The following is a 20570-nucleotide window of genomic DNA, read 5'->3' as shown; positions in this document are numbered from 1 at the left end:
TGTCACTATTTCTCCATCAAATTTATTATTCAAAAATATAATATATACACTATCTAAAATATTCTATTTTCTTAATTTCCGTGTATATTTCTTGTGAGAACTTCATTGAGAAAGTGAAAAAGTAATATTTTATATAATGATTTTTAACTTTCAAAGAAATTATAAATAATATAATAATAAGGTATAATTAAATGCCCAACATAAAAACAATATAAATCATTTTCCTAATAAAAAGGGACGTATAATGAATTGACAACTCTATTGTTGAGTTTATATTTGTTTTTACCACTCTTTAAGTAACCATTGGCAAAATCTTAATAACAAATTAGTTAAATATTAGATTATATTCTTTATTTATGCCATACACATTATGGGTCGGGGCTTTTTTGGCTGCGTTCTTTTTTATGGGTATGAGTTGTCGTCGTCCTTCTCTCTGCAGACTATAACCATAATTTTCTGTAAACAAGATACACTGAATATGATGATGACGCTATTTTAATATATCACCCACTTTTATATGGAGTAATTGGTTCAATTAGTATTTCAATTTTCTATTTTTGTCTTAAAATACATAATCCTATTTTTTCAAGTTCGTTGTCTTAAGAATAATCCATAATTATTTATAATTGCTCAATGTAGACAATATTATTTCAATCAAAAAGTTTGACAATTTTGCAATATTGTCATTTATTCTTCTTTTTAAATAAATATGTCCATTTACTTCAATTAATTAATTAATAATATCAAACAGTGCAAAATATTTTATTGCATGCAGCAACAAATAATGTCTAATTTTAAATATTATCATATTATTAATTATATATTTTTAATATTATTAACTTAATCAATGGAGTGTTAAAAAAATCACTAAAAGAAAAAAAGAGAATATTAACTTTTTAACGGAGGAAGATATTATTATTCTTATCATTTCACTTTTTTTCCTTTTCATATTCATATATTCTCCATCTTACTTTTCTTTACATAAATAAATTAAGACATAATTAACACATACTTAAAACTCCACAAGAACTAAATAAAATATAATAATAATAATTAATAATTATTAATAATAATAATCCCATGATAAAAAGTGACTTTTTTACTAGTTACTAGATTATCACAAAATATTTATATTTTAATGTTATCTTTTATTTCTTCCGTTCTCTAATGTTCTTTTTATTTGGAATATTTTACTTTAAGAGGAGAGAAATTTAATTAATTTTTTTAATACATATTTAGAAAATAAAATATATCCATATGAGTTTTTATAAGATTTATTTTAATGTATACTTTTTATTGTGCATTTTTTATATTTTTTTATTATATTTATTTAGAAATATTAAGATATAAAATTTACCCGAGAAACTCTGAAAAAGCAAATGAAAAGAAAAAGAAAAAGAAACGAACAGAATAAAAAATAGTGTGATAAAAACTTTTAGTTGATTTCATCAATACAAAATGCCCAACTGTATTTCTCAGCTGTCTTTTCTCCCATCTTAACTCAAACAACAATCCTCCATTTCTCATTTCACCACCTAAATTCTCTTTTCTCTTTTCTCTTTTCTCTATCGAAAAACCCTAAATTCCATTAACAATGGCGACAACAGAAGAAGCTTTCATGGAGGCGGTAGATGAAGGTCTTAACCTAGCTAAGAGAATCTACTTCGGACGAGATAGATCAGTCGCACCGCCAAAACCAACACCTCCGATGTCTAAGTGTCCTAAATTTTATCTTCCGACTGCGCCGATGGTTTACGCGGTTGTTTCTGATCCAGGAATCGTTGATAATCCTGATATTCCGAGTTATCAACCGTATGTGTATGGTAGATGTGATCCGCCTGCGTTGATTCCTCTTCAGATGAATAATGTTTCAATGGAGGTTGATTGTTTTTTGGATACGGTTTTTGTTACTGTATCTGGTCAATGGCGAGTTCATTGTATCATGGGAAGTAAGTCCTGTGATTGCCGACTTGCTGTTCCTATGGGCGAACAGGTCTCTTTTTCTCTCTCGTTAAATCAGTTCTGATGTATTTTTTGGCTATTTGTTAGTATTTGTGTAATGTATAGCTGCCAATTTTATGGTGATGTTTTTCCTTTTGATTTTTGGAATATGTAAAAACTCTCAAATTAAATTCCCAAATGTTTTGAAAACTCTTATATGGTTAAATTTGTGCTAGGCGTTTAGGTTGATGGTACCATGCTTGATCCCTGGATCTTATGAATAGGGGTTTGACAAAGCAAGTAGCTTACTACAATCGGTTACGTGCTCGAGGTGTCGCAATTGGCTGTTTTATTAAAAAAACTCGAACTCTGGCATGGTTATGAAAGGTGAAATGAAAAGTTCGAGTAAGATAGGTTAAGTTGTGTTTTCTTTTTAAATAAAAAATAGACTGATTTGGTGGGAAGAAGTGAAATTTGACTGAAGAGACAAGAACTTATAGTTTTAGTACTTCTATGAAGAAATAAAAGTTCCAAGTGCCCCACTGGGTTGTATCATAATAAATTTCCAGGATTTAGGCCAAAAATGAAGCAGAGTGTTGCGAATCACAGAATAGTATATAAGGTGAAATGAAGATTTTGTTTTTAAGATAGGTTGAGATTTTTGTTTTTGTGGAGAAACAAGTCATTTAGGCTCTTAACATGGGTTGAAAAAGTAAGTATACATTTCCAACATTGCGCCTCAAATTTGCACTATAGAAGTATTAATTTGGAGGGATAAAAAGAGTGTTCATCCCTTTTTCCTCTCTATTATACATCCCTTTCTTCTAAACAAACAAACTAAATCACATATAAGCCTATCTCCTTGCCCGACACAAAGCCTAGCCTTTTATCCCCTACACAAAAATCTAGTAAGAGATGCACAAAATTCAATCGAGAGGCAATTAGACAAAAGGGCCTTCATTGCTCACATCTGGAACACGACCAGCCGAGGGTTTTGTCTCAGAAAGTTCAATCTCGTGCGCTTTCCAACCCAATGCCTTTAGAATGTCTTCTCGCATTTTTCATTGTTAGGATGACTCCATATAATTTTAATTTTTTTTTTCCAATCCACGACCTTGTCTATCACCTAAGCATAACATTTTACATCTCTAATGCTATGCAAATTGTCTACAAAATCCCTTACTTTCAAGGTGCTCTCTAGTAGTCACATTATGATGACGCTTGATCATTCAAAGTAGTGTCATCCAAGTGTCAAAATATGATACTTGGATAAAACTGCTTTGCAATCTGCTATGCTCTGGTCCGTATCATCACTATGTGTCTACAAGATAGAACATCTTGAAGGTAAGTAAATCCGAAGACAATTTGTATAGATGAGGTCGGGGATTAAGAAAAAATAAAAATATACGGAGTCATAACAGTGAAATATGTGAAAAGGATGAAAATTTTAAAGACATTGGGGTGGGAAGAGGGCGAGACTTTATCTTCAGGTGCCTCTGGTCTAGATGTGAGCAATAAAGGCCCCTCAAATAGTTTTTAATTTGGCTTTTCATTGTTTTTATCTAATTGCCTTTTGACTTTGTGTATCTCACTAGGTTTTTGTGTAGGAAAAAGGAGGTTAGGGATAGCAATAAGAGGGGTAGGGTTGTATGTGATATAGTGCGTTTTTTAGGGAATAAGAATAAATAATGGGAGGAAAAAGGCATAGATTCTTTTTATATCCCACCAAATTAATAAATTTCTTTGCTCACAAAAAATAATACATGTTACTTGAAGTTTTAAATTAAATAGTATACATTTTTTTTTATAAATTTGAGGTGCAATATTATAAATAGAATTATATACTTACTTTTTAAATCTATGTGAAGAGCTTAAAATATAAGTGAACAAACTCCCGTTGTTTACTTTTGTTTGTCCTCGCCATGATTTTTTTGTCCAACGGGGACAAATGAAAAGAGATAAAGGTTTTGACAGTGTTGGCAACATGCAGCAACTGTTTCTTTGGTGATAAGACTTTCCCATAGTATTTATGCTACTAGTTTACCTTTAGTTTGGTTCTTTGAAATGATTCTCTTTTGTTCAACTTTTCATCAATTTTTTCCTTGTGCTTTTATTTGGGCTTTGAAAATCAAGAGTTCTATAAGAAACTATGCTCATTTTTTTTTGTACTGACTACTGATTCAGTGAACTGACTTAAGATTATGCAAATACAAGTATATATGACATTTTATCTTTAGCCTGATTTTAGTAGTCCTTCACAACTTTCTGATTAACTTCTGGAGCAAACTGAATTCTCTCCATGACTTTATAATAGATGAACATTGGTGCTCAGAAACTTTTATTGTAGTACTGTTATCCATATAATTGATTAAATTGAACTAAGAAGTTGGAATTTGATCATTTGGAATATTTGGCATCTCTATTTGGTGCTAGTATTAGTTTGTCGATTTTGAATGATTTTTGATTTTCTTCTCATCTTTTCAACTTCATATGGTAATTTATATCATTTACTGCTGTTGTCCATCCCCACTTATGTCTCAAACAATTTACTATTCTAACAGGGTTCAATTCTAGGTATTGAAGTTGATGTTCCTAGATTTTCATATCATACTGAAATGGTTGCCGTGGAAGATAAAAAGGATGAGGGAGAGGCATCAGCGACAAGTGATGAGTTCTTCCTGAAGCCTGATATATTTTTCTTAACAATTCCACAGGTGTGTCAATCTGCCCATTTTTTGGATACTAGCTATTTTTATTTGTTTGGTTTTGTTCTCCTGGTTGCATTGGGTCTCATACTCTCATTTATGCTTTAACCTTTATAAGGTTGATGGTGGAACCAATCTTTCTATAAAAGCAAGCTGGTCACAGAAGTTGTTGTATCATGATGGTGAATTCTCTCTGTGTATACCGTTCTGTTTTCCTGAATATGTGACGCCTGCAAGCAAAAAGATACCAAAAAGGGAGAAGATACAGCTAAACGTCCATCCAGGAGATGGAAGTGAAGTCTTGTGCAAGACTATCAGTCACCCTTTGAAGGTAATCTGCATATTACATAGATTGATCATCTATGAGGTGTTTTTTTTCTAAAGTTCTTTCTAAAATCGTTTCAGGAACAGAAACGGAAAGTAGAATGTCTGTCATTTTCATACGAGTCAGATGTCCTTGCGTGGTCAAACACAGATTTTTGCTTCTCATATATAGTAAGATTTTCATCTCCATGATTATGTGCCGGAATATCTTGTTGCTGCTTAGGCTTTTTATATCTTCACAGATAATACAAATAAGTAAATGATTTATGCATATTTTTTGATGCAAAATGGTACTATTTATACTGGAAGCATTTAACGTCCTTCCCTCTCTCTGTTACTAGGTTCCTACAAGTCATATATTTGGCAGTGTGCTTTTGCAATCGCCATCTATCGACGATAAAGATCGAAGGGAGATGTTTTGCATGCATATTCTTCCAGCTAACCATCAAAGAAAACAGGTTTAATAGGAGTTTTACTTGTTCTGTAATATTAATGTCTGCAAAAAGAGGAAACAGAAAATTCAGTTAGATGTTCTGTTAAAACTTTCATATCCTGCTATTCTGTAATCCATTTAATTTATTTGATCAGAATCCAATTCTTCCTTTTTCTGTATAATTTGTCATTCGGTAGTTAAATGCACGATTAGTAGATAATTTTTAACAACTAATGCAATTTGCAATATTATTTGCTAGCTGTAAGTATTATGTGCACTATTGGTAGTTGAAATGAAATGGCAGTAATAATAATGAGTTTATGTAATTTTGCAAGGAAAGTTCTATGGTTACTTGGCAAATATTCTTTTCCTTGTAAGTCACAATTATGATATTCCTTTCATAATTTTTTTATTACTACTCAATAAAAATAGTAATGGTTGTAGATGAAAGTCTATCAAGGAAAATAATATATGAAAATACTTCTGGATACTTCAACATGGATAATTTGTTGCAAAGTTGCATAGATTTGGGGATGGAGAAAGTTCCTCAAGACATATGTACTTGCTATTTGTTTGCTATCTGTTACTTTGGAACTTTGTTTCTTCTCCATAAAATCTTTAGTATTGTTTATGTGTTTTATTTGTAAAGTCGCAGTATAATTGTCTAATACACATCATCCTATTTTCTAGGTTTTTTCCAAGAGTATTATTTATGTTGTTGACACCAGTGCTAGCATGCAAGGAAAGCCTCTGGAGGCTACCAGAAAATCTTTGTGCATAGCGCTCTCAGAGCTTGATCCAGATGATTTTTTCAACATCATAGCTTTTAATGGAGAAATATTTTCCTTTTCATCAACTATGAAGCGCGCTACGCAAGAATTAATTGAAAAAGCCACACGGTGGACAGATGATACCCTTGTTGTTGGGGGTGGCACAAAAATTTCTCTCGCTCTTGACATGGTTTGTCTTCTTTCTCAAAAATGTGTTAAAGAGATTTATTTGTTGACTATATTAATAAGTGTCACTTTTTCTTGAATTTGATTGTGGGACTGACACTCTAAGACAAAGGGGGGGTTGATTATTGTGAAGCGCTTGGGGCTTTTGGGTCTTATTATTTTTTTGTGGATGCTAAGTGTGATATCTCATATTGGTAGTAAATAATTTGTGCTTGTTGATGTTACTAACTCTCAGTTTTATTTGCATTGAAAGAAATTCATTAGAGCAAGTGTAATGAATTATTTATTTTAATTTTCTACCATCTTAATTTGTAAGTCTATGTCATTTAAATCCTTTTCCACTCTTGTCCTCCAAGTCATCTTTGGTATTCCTCGGCGTTTTTTAAGTCTATAGAGCTCTAACTTTTTATCTTCCTCATCGGTTTGTTAATACTCTGTCTTTGCACATGCCCAAACCATCAAACAATTCTCTTTCATCTTTTATGCAATATTTGCAACCTCTAAACCCTTTCTTATATCCTCGTTTCGAATTATAACATTCACATTTTTGCTACTCCCATCTTTTTACTATGATCCTTTTGAAAAGCCTATCATTTTGATCTATATAGTAGTGCAATTCTAATGATCGTTCGATAAAATTTTCTCTTTTAACTTTAAGGGCACACCTCTACCACATAATATTCCATAGTTGCTTTTCATTTTTGCCACCCACACTTAATTTTGTGGGTCATATCAGATGCTTCTAATACTCTGAAATAAAAAACCCAAGGTATTTGAAGCATTCACTTGAAACTAATCCTTTCTCTTCTAGCTTTATAGTGTCTCTTGTTATCTCATTTGTGCTAAGATTACACTCCATATACTCTGTCTTGCTTCGACTTAATTTGGAATCTCGTGACACTTTACTCTTATCTCCATCTTTCTAACTTAGCATTTACCCCATCTCTGATCTCATCTACCAAAGCTATGTCATCAGCAAACAACATGCACCATTGCAGGTCTCCTTGTATCAATCAAGTTATCTCATCTAAGACCACTACGAAAAGAAAGGGGCTTAGGCCTAGCCATTAAGGCTAATAATGATTGAAAAAATCCTATGTTTTTTTCCCCTCCACAAGTCCTAACCTTTGTCTTTACTTCTTAATACATATTTTTCACTATATTAATGAATTTATTAGGAATACCTTACTTTGTCATTACTCACCAAAGTACTTCTCTTGGTACCTTGTCGTATGCTTTTTCCAAGTCAATAAAAACCATGTGTCTGGTCTCTTTTTCTAGCCTTATAGTATTTAATCATTTGTTTTATAAGATGAATTGTTTACATTATAGATCTCCCTGGCAAAAATCCAACTTAGTTATCCCTATCACTCTTTCCCATAACTTCATAGTGTGGCTCATTCATTTTATTCCTTAATAGTTAGAGCAATCGTGGATGTCTCCTTTTTTCTTGAAAATCGCACATAAGTACTTCTTCTCTGGTCATTGGGCATCTTGTTTGCCCTCCAAATCTTGTTGAATAGATCAGTTAACCAAGACATTCTAATCGTCCCTAGACATATCCATACCTCGATAGATTTACAATCTGGCCGAATCGCCCCATCCATCTTTGATTTTTGTATTCTTCGCATAAACCATAAACCCTATGTTTCCAAGGACCCCAATCTTAACCTAAGACCTTTTTTTTCCTTAACTTTTAATAAATAAACCCTATGTAGCCTTGCTCTTTTGACACCACACTCAGGCCATGTCGTTTCTAGACATCGTCTTAGTATAAGTAAATTGCCCTTATTTATTTGACACCATACTCGGGTAATGTAGCACGTTACTTTTGGATGAAGACCTAGCAACCTTTGCATACTTTTCACTACACCCAAGCCTATGAAGTGCAGCACGTAGCTGAGTATGAGACTTCCCCACAAGAATTGATTTTTGGTTCATGATCATGAGATGTGACTAAGTTTTACTGAGCTAGTTGTCACCAACGTAAGGCTTGCCCTTGTCCTTCATTTGGGCTTAGGACTGACAATAAGTGACAAACAGTTGAAGGATATATTATTCCCTATAGAATTATGATCTAAAAATTGATTAAATCGCCTATGAAATCATGGGTTAGTCTAGTGTAGAGGGTTTTCCCTTTCACCATTGTGACAAGTGTTCGATTCTCGCAACAAGTTGGATTTATTCCTTTCTCACCTTGCCTGTACGAATTCTCTAGCTTACACTTGAAACAAAAAGAGAAGGTTAAACTACCGCAATCGTGGTGGAAACTCTTGGCGTTCATTCAGGCTACGCCTTTTCTTTTGACAAGCGCAAATGTCCACATAGCATCATGAAATGAAAATGAGGTTGTTTCGTTACATAACGACCACTTTGTTACGGATTTTGAGCTTATCGTTTCGCAAAATCCCGTTACATTACTTGTGATTTAAAATTATAGAGTAACAAACATATAAGTTATTCTAATATAGTAGTCATTATAATCATTTTTGAAAATATATTAGGTGGAAAAGGTCTTTATAAAATTTGATTTGAATATATGTTTTAGAAAAAATGTAAACTATGAAAGTAAATTTTTTTCAATTTAACAATTCATATTACAATGCCACGTCCGCAACATCGCGATTCGCGATGGTTACTGCAATGGTGACCACATTCGAGTTTTTTTTAATGATTAGTGTACTTATTTACATGTTGTCTATATGTTCAGAGGAGCTTGGATGTAATTAAACTCTTTTCTTGCAGGCGATTGATATGTTATCAGAAGCACATAACTCGTTACCAATGATTATCCTTATTACAGATGGGTCTGTTGACGATGAGAGACATATATGTAATACAACTAAGAGTCGTCTTGCTAATATGAAGCCTTTATGTCCACGCATACATACCTTTGGAATTGGTAAGTAATGAACTTTCTTTCCTCTCTTGAATATGTTTTTGAACTAAAGGGGCTTTCAGTAACAATTATACTAATATCTCAATTTTGATTGTGATAGAATGCATTGTTCCACTTTGTTTGTTGTATGTTCAACTATTCCCTGTTTCCATAGAAAAGAATACACGGAAAATCTTTCATCAGGGTCTACTATGGTTAGGTTATCTGGGGGAGGGGGATCAGGTCTGGTTGCCCCATATTCTTTACAATGCATAATGCATCTGCTTGTAAGTCATTGGAATCAATATAGTTTTTCCATCATTATATAATAATAGAGGACTTTGTGCTTAAGCCCATGTAAGAAATTCACAATCATGTTATGTGTAATTTTTTTGTTTCTAATTGGTGCAATTTTGTATTGATCCCTTTTTGTCTCCCACATCTATCCCATCTGTTTTCATTGCTGATTCAAAATTGAATGTCAAAACACAGCAAGTTAAAAAGACCTACTAAGGAAACAATTGCCTATTTTGTTTAGAAGCAGTCTTGTGATTCTTAGTCTCAATCTCAAACTCTCAAATGATGCTCACTGCAGGTTTATATTGTAATCATTATTTTCTAAGAATGTTGGCAATGATTGGGAAAGGGCATTATGATGCTGCCTATGAAGCAGGTAAGTCTTCTGCTTAAATATGTAATCTTCTTGCATTCAAATGATATTATAAAATTAAAATATGTAAGTTTGTCAAACATTTCTCAAATTTGCAAATATTTCCTTCACATATTGTAAGCGTTTATACCTTTTGTCGGATTCCATGATCAGTGAACTACCATCTCCCTTGAAGAAGTTTTTTCTGGGGAGGGGATTTGGGGGAAAATATCAGGTGGAAGTTTAACTAAAGAGAAACCGGTTATACTTCAGAAATCATGAGAGTTGTTTATATGAGGATGGGAATGGAACTTTCTCTCTAACGTCCATACAAGAAACAAAACTCTACAATTTGTCATGATCAAAAATTTAAAAGCTTGAAGAGAATATTGAAAAACTTTGAGGTTAACCCAAAAGTGCCTTATCGATTTTTTTTAATATTTAACTATCACATTCTGCAAGCGTCTGAATTTATCCTTTTACTTGTTTTAAACACACCTGTAGATAGCAAAAAGGAAGATATGCAGTTTTGGAAGTTTCTAGTGCCATTAAACTATCTTTGGGCATAAAGTGATTTATATAGGATATATTGTTGGTCTTGTATTAATTATTTTGCTGGAAGATCTTTTTACTCTCTCTTGTCATATTGCTTTTGATTTGTTTAGATTTGATAGAGTCTCGTTTACAGAGACTAATTACAAGAGCTTCATCTACTGTATTTGCAAATATAACGTTCGACACATTTGATGACATTGAAAGTGTTGAGGTATGTCTCATATTCTAGAACTTATTAGCAAAATATCTGGCCACCCGGTATACTATTACTACGTTTGTTGTATGCTTTATAGCTACTATGTGTTCGGTCTTTTAGTTTCGATTTTGTCATTATTGAGATAATTGTTGTGTCAATTGATGCATTGCTCCTATAGTAGGATAGCAAACCTTTTTTGATAATCATTCATAGATAGAGAATGGAAAGAAAAAATGATTTGATCTTGTTTTAAAGAGGGGAAGAAAAGGAGAAAATAAGGATTTTCTTGGAGTCTTGATACTTATCGGACTTTGTGGTAACTTCACTTTTTTCTTATGCTTCTCTTCCACTAGCTTTTTTGATTTTCTAGTTTCTTTAGTTATCTATCTTCTTTCTTTTATTTTTTTTTCTTTTATTTTCCCTTCTATGTCATTTTGCCAACTTTTTCTTATAAATGCCGTCTTTTTTTCTTTTAAATCCTCCCTTTGAATATGTTGTCTTCTTTTTTTCACGATTCTTCATTCTTCTCTCTTATTATGGTTCTTCATCCATTTTTTTTTATCTTCAATTGGATAACAATTAGACAAAGTACAATTAGACATAATGCTTTCAAATGTAGGTTTAGATATTCTTTTTTGCCATTTTGTGCTATATTGGTGGATGAATTATAATATGGGAACCAAATTGTTTGAAGCATTGAATTTAGAATTGTCTTACAGGCTTTTGAGAAAAAAAGTGGGCATCACCTAGGCTCATGCTTTGACCTTGTGCTTTGTGCCTAGGATCTAAACCCTTCAATGCCTTGCTCCTAAACTTAGTTTACTAAGTTTGATAAATGATGGATCATGAATCATGATATTAATAATGAAATTAAAGTTGGCTTATGATAATTGACATAATCATCATGATAAGGTACCTTGTACCCATGTTCATATCATTACTTATAGAAATTTGTAGCTTTGCCCCTAATAATTTTTTAAGACTGGAATTATATTTTTCAGACAGTTTTGTATTATTGTTGGTTAAATGATGGATCATGATATTAATAAAGAAATCAAAGTGGGCTTATGACAACTGACATAAGTATCATGATAAGATACCTTGTTCCCATGTTTATATCATTAACTTCTAGAAATATGTAGCGTTGCCCCTAATAATTTTTTAAGTTTGGAACTATTTTTTCTCAGACAGTTCTGTATTATTGTTGAACAATCATGAGTCATATAGGAAATATATTTAGTAACTCAATCTCTTATGTGATGTATCTTTGAATTAAAGCCTTATGATCGATTTATATTCTTTTGTTTACATTTACCATTAATTAATAAGTTTGATGTACACCAATTTCATAAAGAAATGAACTACGTTTATGTGCGGGTCATTGATTGTTACTCTGCTTAAAAGTTACTATTTTTTTCGATCGAAATGTCAGGTGCAACCAATGAATGTTCCAGATCTCTCATCAGAAATTCCATTAATAATATCAGGAAGATATAACGGGAACTTTCCTGACGTCCTCAAAGCAAGAGGAATTATCGCTGATATGACAAGCTATGAGATGGATTTAAAGGTCTACAACGCTAAGGCCATACCTCTAGAGAAAGTAAGGCGTCAAAATTTTCATGCCCTACCAGAAAGTGGCCAACGTTTGGTTTTTGTACAATACGCAGAGATTTTGTTATTCATTGTCGCTCCTTACTGATGAACATACTTGTGTACTATCTTTTTGTATTGTTGCTGATTACCTTCTTTTTACAGATATATGCTATGCAGCAAATCACTATATACACATCTCAATCATGGCTTTTGGAAGACAAACAACTCGAAACCAAGGTATATCACTTTTCTTTGTTGCATCCTGAAGTACCATGCCTTGTAAATGTTTCAAAGTTTTTAATTTAGAAAAAAACTTGGATTAACTATCTTAGAAGCCACTCTTTGGTTACTGCAATACTGCTTCTTATAAGTTGGTATAATTTTGTTCATGTTGGTGTAAATGTTTGAAGCCTACAGCCTTGTGATCATGTAGTATTTAAGGCCACTGAACTTTCAATGAGCATTATGGTGTCCACACCTGAGTTTTTTTTTTTAAAGATTTGCAGCTTTTTTGGTGTCAATTCTGCTGTTCTGCAGCTAGTTGCCATTCCCAATGCTTTGCTTTTCGTGATCATGATCAGTGCTTTTCATGTGGACTGGCACATTTGTTACGTTGACCTCTTTTTGCGCAGCCATGAGCTTAATGTTGTGATTATGAGATGCATTTAATTAACATGTGTTTCCAAAAAATCGAGAATTTATGCCTTGTTTCTATCAGAATAAACGTGATTTGGGACTATAGAATCATTCAATTTCATTTTATCATTTATATGCTGAAGAATTCGGCTGGAACTGTTCAAAATCTTTGGAGTTGGTCCTTACATGATTTTTTTTGTTTTCACTATGTATTTCTGAAGGTAGATAGATTCATTCCATCCACACACACACAAACATTGCTTTACAAAAACTGTTGTGGGAAACAAGTGGGCATTGTGTTAATTTATGCATGCTTTTCTTTTAATAGGGTCTTGAACTCTTTGATGCCAATGAACTTGAGAAATTAAAAGAGTTACATAACAGTCCTTGGACGATTATAAAAATCCTTTAGCATTTTCTTTATTTGCACTAATTTGTAGTCTGGAAATTCTCTTTAAATGGCAGGTTGCAGACATGAGCATCCAACATGGCATTATTTCTGAGTATACATCTATGGCCTTATTTGTGACCGAGACCAAGAAAGAAGCAGTAGTTTCTAAGCAGGTACTTTTGTGATATCGTCCACTGCTATTATGGGAGTTTGTGTATCATTTGGTGCTCATTTACTCAATTTTGTATAAAGCCATTCATACTTGGAACTTGGTGATCACCTATTGGTGCAATCTGTAGTCACATTTATTACCCATAAATTAGGTACTTCATTCCAACATATACATAGTTTGGTTGTTCACTAAAACCTTTGTAAAGGAGACCCACCATTGGCATATACTGACCCAATGATATACTTGAATTCAGTGATTCAAAATATGTAACCAAGTTTATTTACTGTGATAAACTCCTTTCCGTCATATGAAAGATCTAAAACCTGGTGTTCTACAACATTGAAGAGCAGAATTTATAGACAAGCATAGATTTAGACACGACTTATAAATTATGGTCTACAACATTTGATTGCGCAAGTTATATACATTTGATTGTGCAAGTTATATACTAACCTATGGGTGATTTTTTGTGCAGAAGAAACCATCTAGCAAAAGTGGATCAGAAAAGGATGAACCAAAAACCTTGAGACTAAAAGTGTTAAGGAATATAGGTAATATTGGCTTTGGAAACATAAAGGCAACCGCTGAAAATATCGCTCCAGGTTTTCATGAACCAAAACCACCAGAAGCGGCTGAAATTATCGTGAAGGCAGCCATGGATTGTTGTTCACAGATGTGTGGATACTGCTGTTGTATGTGCTGTGTACAGGCGTGTTCAAAGGTCAATAACCAATGCGCAATTGTATTCACTCAGCTTTGCACAGCTCTTGCCTGTTTCGGTTGCCTTGAATGCTGTACAGCAATATGTTGCAGCGGAAGTGACAATTGAGGATTCGGTTCATAGCTGATATTTAAAAGCAATTATGTTTATACCTTTTAGGGGCTTGTGTAATAGGATTGTCTCTTAACTGTAAAAAGAAAAATTACTGATATTGTTTTCCTCTGCGAGTAAATAAAATTGCATCTTAAAAGTATAGCTGGCTTTGTGTAATATATGCAAATTGATCGTTGTTTGTAGAGAAAATGTAAATTATTAGCCAATTTTTGCTGTTTTATCTTGAACCTGTAAATAAAGATTTTACTACGTCACATCAAATATCTCAAACTAGTCAATCCATATCTTTCAAGGGATTCGGTAATCTATTGTTTTAGATAGCCAACCTTTCAGGTTATCGTTCAGGGCGGTAAAACATCATGTTGGTTCGTATAACTCAATTTGAGTTACTTTTCAAAAGTTCATGCTCGGGTTACAATCACTTTGCGGGTAAAAATTCAGTTCGACTGTTCTTTAAACAATTCTAGTTATAGTAATGCCTAACAAATTGTAGAGAAACTCCAAACCATACTCCAACAAAACTCTTTAATGTTATTGTTCCAACAATAATGTTGGCTGATACCTAAAAATGAAAATGAATCTTTAGTAATACTACTACAGAATGCAGATCCATACCTCCAAAATTAGGAAAGAGATCCATCTAACTATTTAAAGTAGCTATCTATCTCAACTATTAGAAGTTTCATTCACAGTTTTGGCAACTCTCAGCTTCTCAGATGCCACACAAACCTCATCACCCGATTTTTCATTCTCGACATGTTCTTCGATCTCCATATCAGACTCCTGCTTGCCATCAGAACCCACCGTTATTTGATGGAAGCTGTCCTGGATTTTCGTTACTCCTTTCTCAACACCCTTCTCGACAGGCTCTATCGCCTGATTTATAGTCAGTTTTACGTCCTCAACAACCTGTCATTCAATATTATTGCACGAATTGAGAAGTTATTAGTTTTAAGCTCAGTTCCTAATAGAGTGTAGAACATAGATTCATACCTGATGACCACCCTCCATGACGATGTCTTGAACACTTTCAGTGATGCTAGTTCCGGGAGCTTTGATCTCAGTTTCAGTCTTCTCAATCATAGCTGGTCCTTTCTCTTTGCCTTCCTCCTTTATGCTAACGATTTTTTTCTCAGTTTGAGTACTAATTCTTCCGTACTCAGTAACTGTCACAAAATTATAGGGTTTTGTAGAGAAGACAAAGATATGGGCTATAGCAGCAATTGCCATCTGCACAGATTACATACCATCAGTATGCAAGTAACTAACCCTATCAAACAGGCCAAGTTATATAGCGTTTCGTTGCATTACCCAAGTTTATTAAGTGACTCCCACCAAGGGCATGGTTTGAGAGGGTTGGATGTACACAATCTTTATCCTTACTATTGATAACAAAGAGGTTGATTCTGTTGGAAATACGTCACACGTGAGACAAGACCACACATCGATAAAATAGTGGGTAGTGGACTTGCATATATATTGGTTGAACTAATCCTCATACAACCATATGGTTTTGGGAAACAATGAACCTCACCAAGTGTATGTACAACGCTCTTGACCCGTGGGATTGTGGGCCCGAGCCCACGTGTGTCCCGTGTCCACACGAGTGGGCCACGGTGAGATTATGTGACGAATTTCCATGGCCTAATAGTTTCAGATGGTCTCACAGACTCAAAGGGTTTCACAAAAGACTTACTATTGTGTTATTGAAAGGAAGATTTAAGCAACGGGCGTGGACAACGGATAACCGATACTTTGGACAATCATCTAGAAAAAGGAAATTAAACGGGTCGGTTTAGTTTGCTTAGAAACTAAAAATTCTTCAATAAAAGAGAAACTTACTTCTATGCAGATCAAAAAATCTTGTAAACCAGTCTGAATTTTTCCTTTAGGAAACACTTTGAGGGTACACAGGAGTGCGATTCCCACCCCTTGCCACCATGTAGCAAAAACAATAGCCTTGAAGCTGATGAATTTTGCCAGTGGCCTAATAGGTTTGAGTCTTTCATGAGTCACATTATAAAACTGAACTAGACAATACAATGCCCACATTTGGCTGAAGTTCAATACCACTGTAATATATGGGTACCTGAAAAAACACTGATTATTAATATCAAAATCGCAGAGAAAAAGACTGCACAAATTTTAAATGTTTCCGAAAAAAACTATCTAAATAATTTACATATGCTATCGCGTATTGAAAAAATTAAACCACATAAACTAAGAAGGAAATATATAAAAATAAACATATAATGAACATTTTTGTTCCTAGTAAACATACCCATAATACCACTTGAATTGGCCATCACCATATACACCACAAATCTCCAGAATAAAAGCTAGGAATGCACAAACTGTCTTCAGAATCATCTGGTCACTAAGAAACATGTTATGTTTGACATTAATTTCAAAGAGAACTCCAAAAATTGCAGGAAATTTTTCACTTACATACTGCACCAGACCAAATTTGATTATGGAAAACAATTTTTCTCCGAGAGCACTTGGCTGTCGAAAGAAGTTTCGACATGTTTTCCAAAGCGACTCTTCTTCTGTGTCTCCTTCCAGCAGTGGCTCGTCAAGTGATTTTCTAGAGTTATTCCCCAAAAGTTCTAAAACTTTATCTTCTCCACCTACCATGATAAGTGATCTCGTTGAATCAACACATCAGGAATATAAACACACGAATGTAAAACTCATCGCAGTTATATTTGGGAACTCAATCTAACAAATAACAGAAATGTACTGAGCTAGATCCTGCATGGCTTATGAAAAGTGCTAATGCAATATGGAGTTTACCGAGACAGGCAATAAGATAGCTCCCAAAAGCATACAAGGCAAATGCTTCATAGCAGTTTCTCAAAATGTCGCAAGCCAGGGAAGTCTTAGGATTGGACAAGGATATGATCTGCGCGAAAGAAAATTTGTTAATTAAATGATTTGTATGCAATTACTTTGCAGTACGCCTTCGACGAATTGCGAATTAACTAATCTCCTTGCGAATTGCAAATTAAAAAAGCGAATTATGGTTGGATTGGGCTATTTTAGGGTCATTTTAAGTAAATTTTGAATCCAAAAAGCAAATTAACTGGCGAATCATGTTACACTGGCTAGGCTTCACTGCTACAGTCCACTTTCTACCGCTCATATTTTCAAAAAATCTGAACAAACATAAATCAGAAATATCTTAATCTTCATATGTTGGGTAGATACCTACCGACTCAGTGGCATAGATAGGAACCATGAAAAGAACACCAACAATCCATTTTTGCTCCTGGAAAGAATCCTTACAGTAAATAAGGTTTGCAGCATACCATTATGCACAAACCCACAAGAATAGAAAAAAAAAAGAGAGGTAAAATGATTCTTAGCAGCAATGAAGTAAGGCTATGCTAGCAGACTTATTGTTTATCTAATTATCTTAACATGGTGACAGAAACAATTGTGACTACATAAACTCCTAGTAAACTCGAAAACTCTTAGATTCTCCAAATTAGAAATGCAACAATGTGATTGAATATTAATAATCACAACGCTAGCGCAATAATGTGATACACGGTGAATATTCAACCAAAAACATAAATAATCACTTGAAACAGCCTGAACATGGGTTTATTCACACATTTACAATGCAGATGATACCAGCTCGGTAAACTTAAAAACCTCTATGGCGTGACTGATGCAATATGATGCGGCCTTGTAACAATCATTTCAATCAAATATTATCACAATTCATATAACCATCATGTTAAGTAGGAAATAATTAAATTTTTTACATCTTCAACTTTTAATGTTGTACTAATTCGAATCATCAATAAACATCAATCACTAAACGAGCAAACATATCTGTAGATTAAGGAACAGGTAAAGAACGTACCGCAGGATTAGTATACAATCTCAAATGTTTAAAAATCAGAATGAGGGAGAGAACAGATGCAAACAATGCAAAAAATCCCGCAATGATGATGGCCGGTCCATAGAGTTCCCTGTATGCTGTCATTTCTCGTGCTAGTAGACTGGCTAGACCCACACACCAAGAAGATGATGGTTGCACATCTTCCACACCCAATTCTTCACTTCTTCAAAAAACAGAAAAATTAGCTAATGTATCTTTCTAGTAAAAGACATACTTCTACATAACTTACAAATAAATATCATTTTGGAAGAAAAGGGAGGGGAGGGAAGGGAACAGGAGGGGAGATTAGCATGTTTTCTTCCAAATCTTTCTAATGTTGAAAGGATTTGTTTTGCTTGAAATGTGACGGAGTTCCTCAAACCAATTCCCTTCCCCCGTTTCCCTCCCTTCCCATGTTGGTATCCAAATGACGGCTTTTCCCTCCCCTTTCTTTCCCTCCATTTCCTCATATCCAAACATAGTGTTATGGAACAAAGCGAACATGGACATCACACTCGGAAAAAGAAAAAGCAGCATAATTTCAAAAGAAACAACAGATTTTGAGGATTACCTTGACAAAAGTATCATCTGGGTGTTAGTGTAAAAAAATGTCTTACTACAAGGTTCTTCAATATGAGCGAAGTTAATTCCCTATGTTACCTTCATCATAAGATTCAAAACAAATTATGAAGCATCTATGTGCTGGCTTTTAGGATACTTGCACTGTGAGCAAAACAGATAAACTAGTCACAAATACTATACACTAACGGCCCGTTTGGTTAGTGGTACTAAATAGTGGTAATGAAAATTATTTTAACCATAAAATTTTATCAAAAGTAACTTTGATCTTAAACAGTCTTTTGTTTACAAATTTCCATAATCATGTGAATTTTATGAAGAAAATGAGATGATTAGAGTTGGACAAGCATGACCATCATGGTAGCCAAGATATTTTCAACCAAAATTACACTGATTTTCATTTCCATTACCACCGTTTAATACCACCTGCCAAAAGGCCGTAATAAGGCCGTAATAAGTCATAGACATAGCCAAACCTACTACAACCCCAAAGCAACGACAATAACAACCATTCTATACTCTTATTATTTCTAAAATAACTTTATACAGCGATGTTGAGAATAGGGTCTTGTCTCGGTTCAGGGGACACCACTTTGTCCGCAGTAGTGTCACGCCATTCGCTAATCTCCTCGCAAATAACGAATTGAAAAAGAACAAATTAGGATCGTTTTTGGCTATTCTTGGGAAAATTCAAACAAATCACAAACTTAAAAATTAAAAATCAAATTAGCTAGTGAATTATGTTACAATGGTCAACTTCCCCGGCCTACCCTGAAATCCAACCTCTCAAATTCCGTTTAATGGTAGTCCGACTAGTCCATGATATTTCATATTTCCAAATTTCAAGCAATTTCATTCATTGATCCGTATAGAGACTACACTTTATCAGTTAGAACTGTAATCGAAAAATGGCGGCATCCAATAATTTTCGACAAATTCCTATTAAAAATCTTTCCTAAAAAGTTAACAAAATAAATCAAAACCATTAAAAAATGTGAATCAATTCAAACATAATACTATCATCCGAAAAAAAACGCTATAAGGAAGAATACCCAAATAACAAAATACGTATTTCGGTGATGTAAACACAAAAACACAGATCATAATGGACAAAAGAAGTAGACATTAATTTCCTACATAATTCTCCATTGTCTCTCATTCTCGATAACCTTTCCGTATTAATTCATACATAGAATACCGTAAACTAACATGGAATGGGACTAATCCTGAACTTGACAACATTCACTAAAAACATAAATCACAGGAGTTTTTCCCCACAAAATTGAAAATCACCCATTACGGAAAAAAGAAAATTGAACTCCATTAGCAAACATGACAGAAAAAGGTACAACCAACCTTGAGTCAAATTGCTTGGATGTCATAAATTGTTAAGGTAAGCAGTAATCTGGAGTTTAAATTGCTTACACTATGATTCTATGAACATGGAAACTGTGTAGGAGAAGTATTTTTGCGTAGGAGCCAGGAATAGAAATTGCGCATTGTAAATATAAATAAATTCACAAATTAGACATTATTTCTGTTCCGCTTTATGTATATTTTGTGTATTAAGGTGATTGTCAATAAATAGCTACAATTGTATTGCACATTTTGGACGACATTGATAAAAGAAAAATTAATATTAATAATTTAATTTTTTTTACTTATTTGTTGTGAATAATTTTATATTTAAATTAATTTTTAATAATTTAATTTTTATTCTTATTTTGTTATCAGGATAAAATTTTATTTTTATAATACATCAATTTTTTATCTTATTTTGCTATCAGCATATCGTATTAGTATGTTGACATAAACTAAGAGTAAAAGTTGGT

General features: G+C 33.5%; 2 protein-coding genes across 11 annotated transcripts; one reads left to right on the top strand and one right to left on the bottom strand.

Moving 5' to 3' along the window:
• Positions 1 to 1419: 1419 nt before the first annotated feature.
• On the top strand, positions 1420 to 14408 carry LOC130824461 (uncharacterized). 2 transcript variants are annotated; one of them, XM_057689476.1, is made up of 13 exons: positions 1420 to 1993; positions 4503 to 4655; positions 4765 to 4977; positions 5052 to 5141; positions 5312 to 5428; positions 6094 to 6363; positions 9105 to 9261; positions 9833 to 9910; positions 10552 to 10652; positions 12070 to 12240; positions 12396 to 12470; positions 13335 to 13433; positions 13908 to 14408. In XM_057689476.1, the coding sequence occupies exons 1-13, from the start codon at positions 1595 to 1597 to the stop codon at positions 14259 to 14261; spliced, it is 2277 nt and encodes a 758-aa protein (XP_057545459.1). In that variant the 5' UTR covers positions 1420 to 1594; the 3' UTR covers positions 14262 to 14408. The 2 variants fall into 2 exon arrangements, with proteins under 2 accessions (XP_057545459.1, XP_057545460.1); XM_057689477.1 differs by having other exon boundaries at positions 1856 to 1993; positions 4516 to 4655.
• Positions 14409 to 14522: 114 nt separating this feature from the next.
• LOC130824462 (protein LAZ1 homolog 2) lies at positions 14523 to 20272 on the bottom strand. Of its 9 annotated transcripts, XM_057689484.1 has the most exons (11): positions 20095 to 20272; positions 19286 to 19358; positions 18731 to 18819; positions 18142 to 18343; positions 17482 to 17538; positions 17064 to 17172; positions 16716 to 16897; positions 16549 to 16637; positions 16110 to 16356; positions 15261 to 15497; positions 14523 to 15176 (listed from the first exon to the last, which is right to left on the bottom strand). In XM_057689484.1, exons 3-11 carry the CDS (start codon positions 18745 to 18747, stop codon positions 14934 to 14936), a joined length of 1383 nt encoding a protein of 460 aa, XP_057545467.1. In that variant the 5' UTR covers positions 18748 to 18819; positions 19286 to 19358; positions 20095 to 20272; the 3' UTR covers positions 14523 to 14933. The 9 variants fall into 9 exon arrangements, with proteins under 9 accessions (XP_057545467.1, XP_057545464.1, XP_057545463.1 ...); XM_057689481.1 differs by having other exon boundaries at positions 18731 to 19363; XM_057689480.1 differs by having other exon boundaries at positions 18731 to 19358.
• Between the last annotated feature and the right edge of the window lie 298 nt (positions 20273 to 20570).

This window comes from Amaranthus tricolor, chromosome 9, assembly GCF_026212465.1.
Source record: "Amaranthus tricolor cultivar Red isolate AtriRed21 chromosome 9, ASM2621246v1, whole genome shotgun sequence".
NCBI lineage: Eukaryota > Viridiplantae > Streptophyta > Magnoliopsida > Caryophyllales > Amaranthaceae > Amaranthus > Amaranthus tricolor.
Note: the sequence above shows the minus strand (reverse complement) of the source record. Positions and strands in the feature narration are given on the sequence as shown.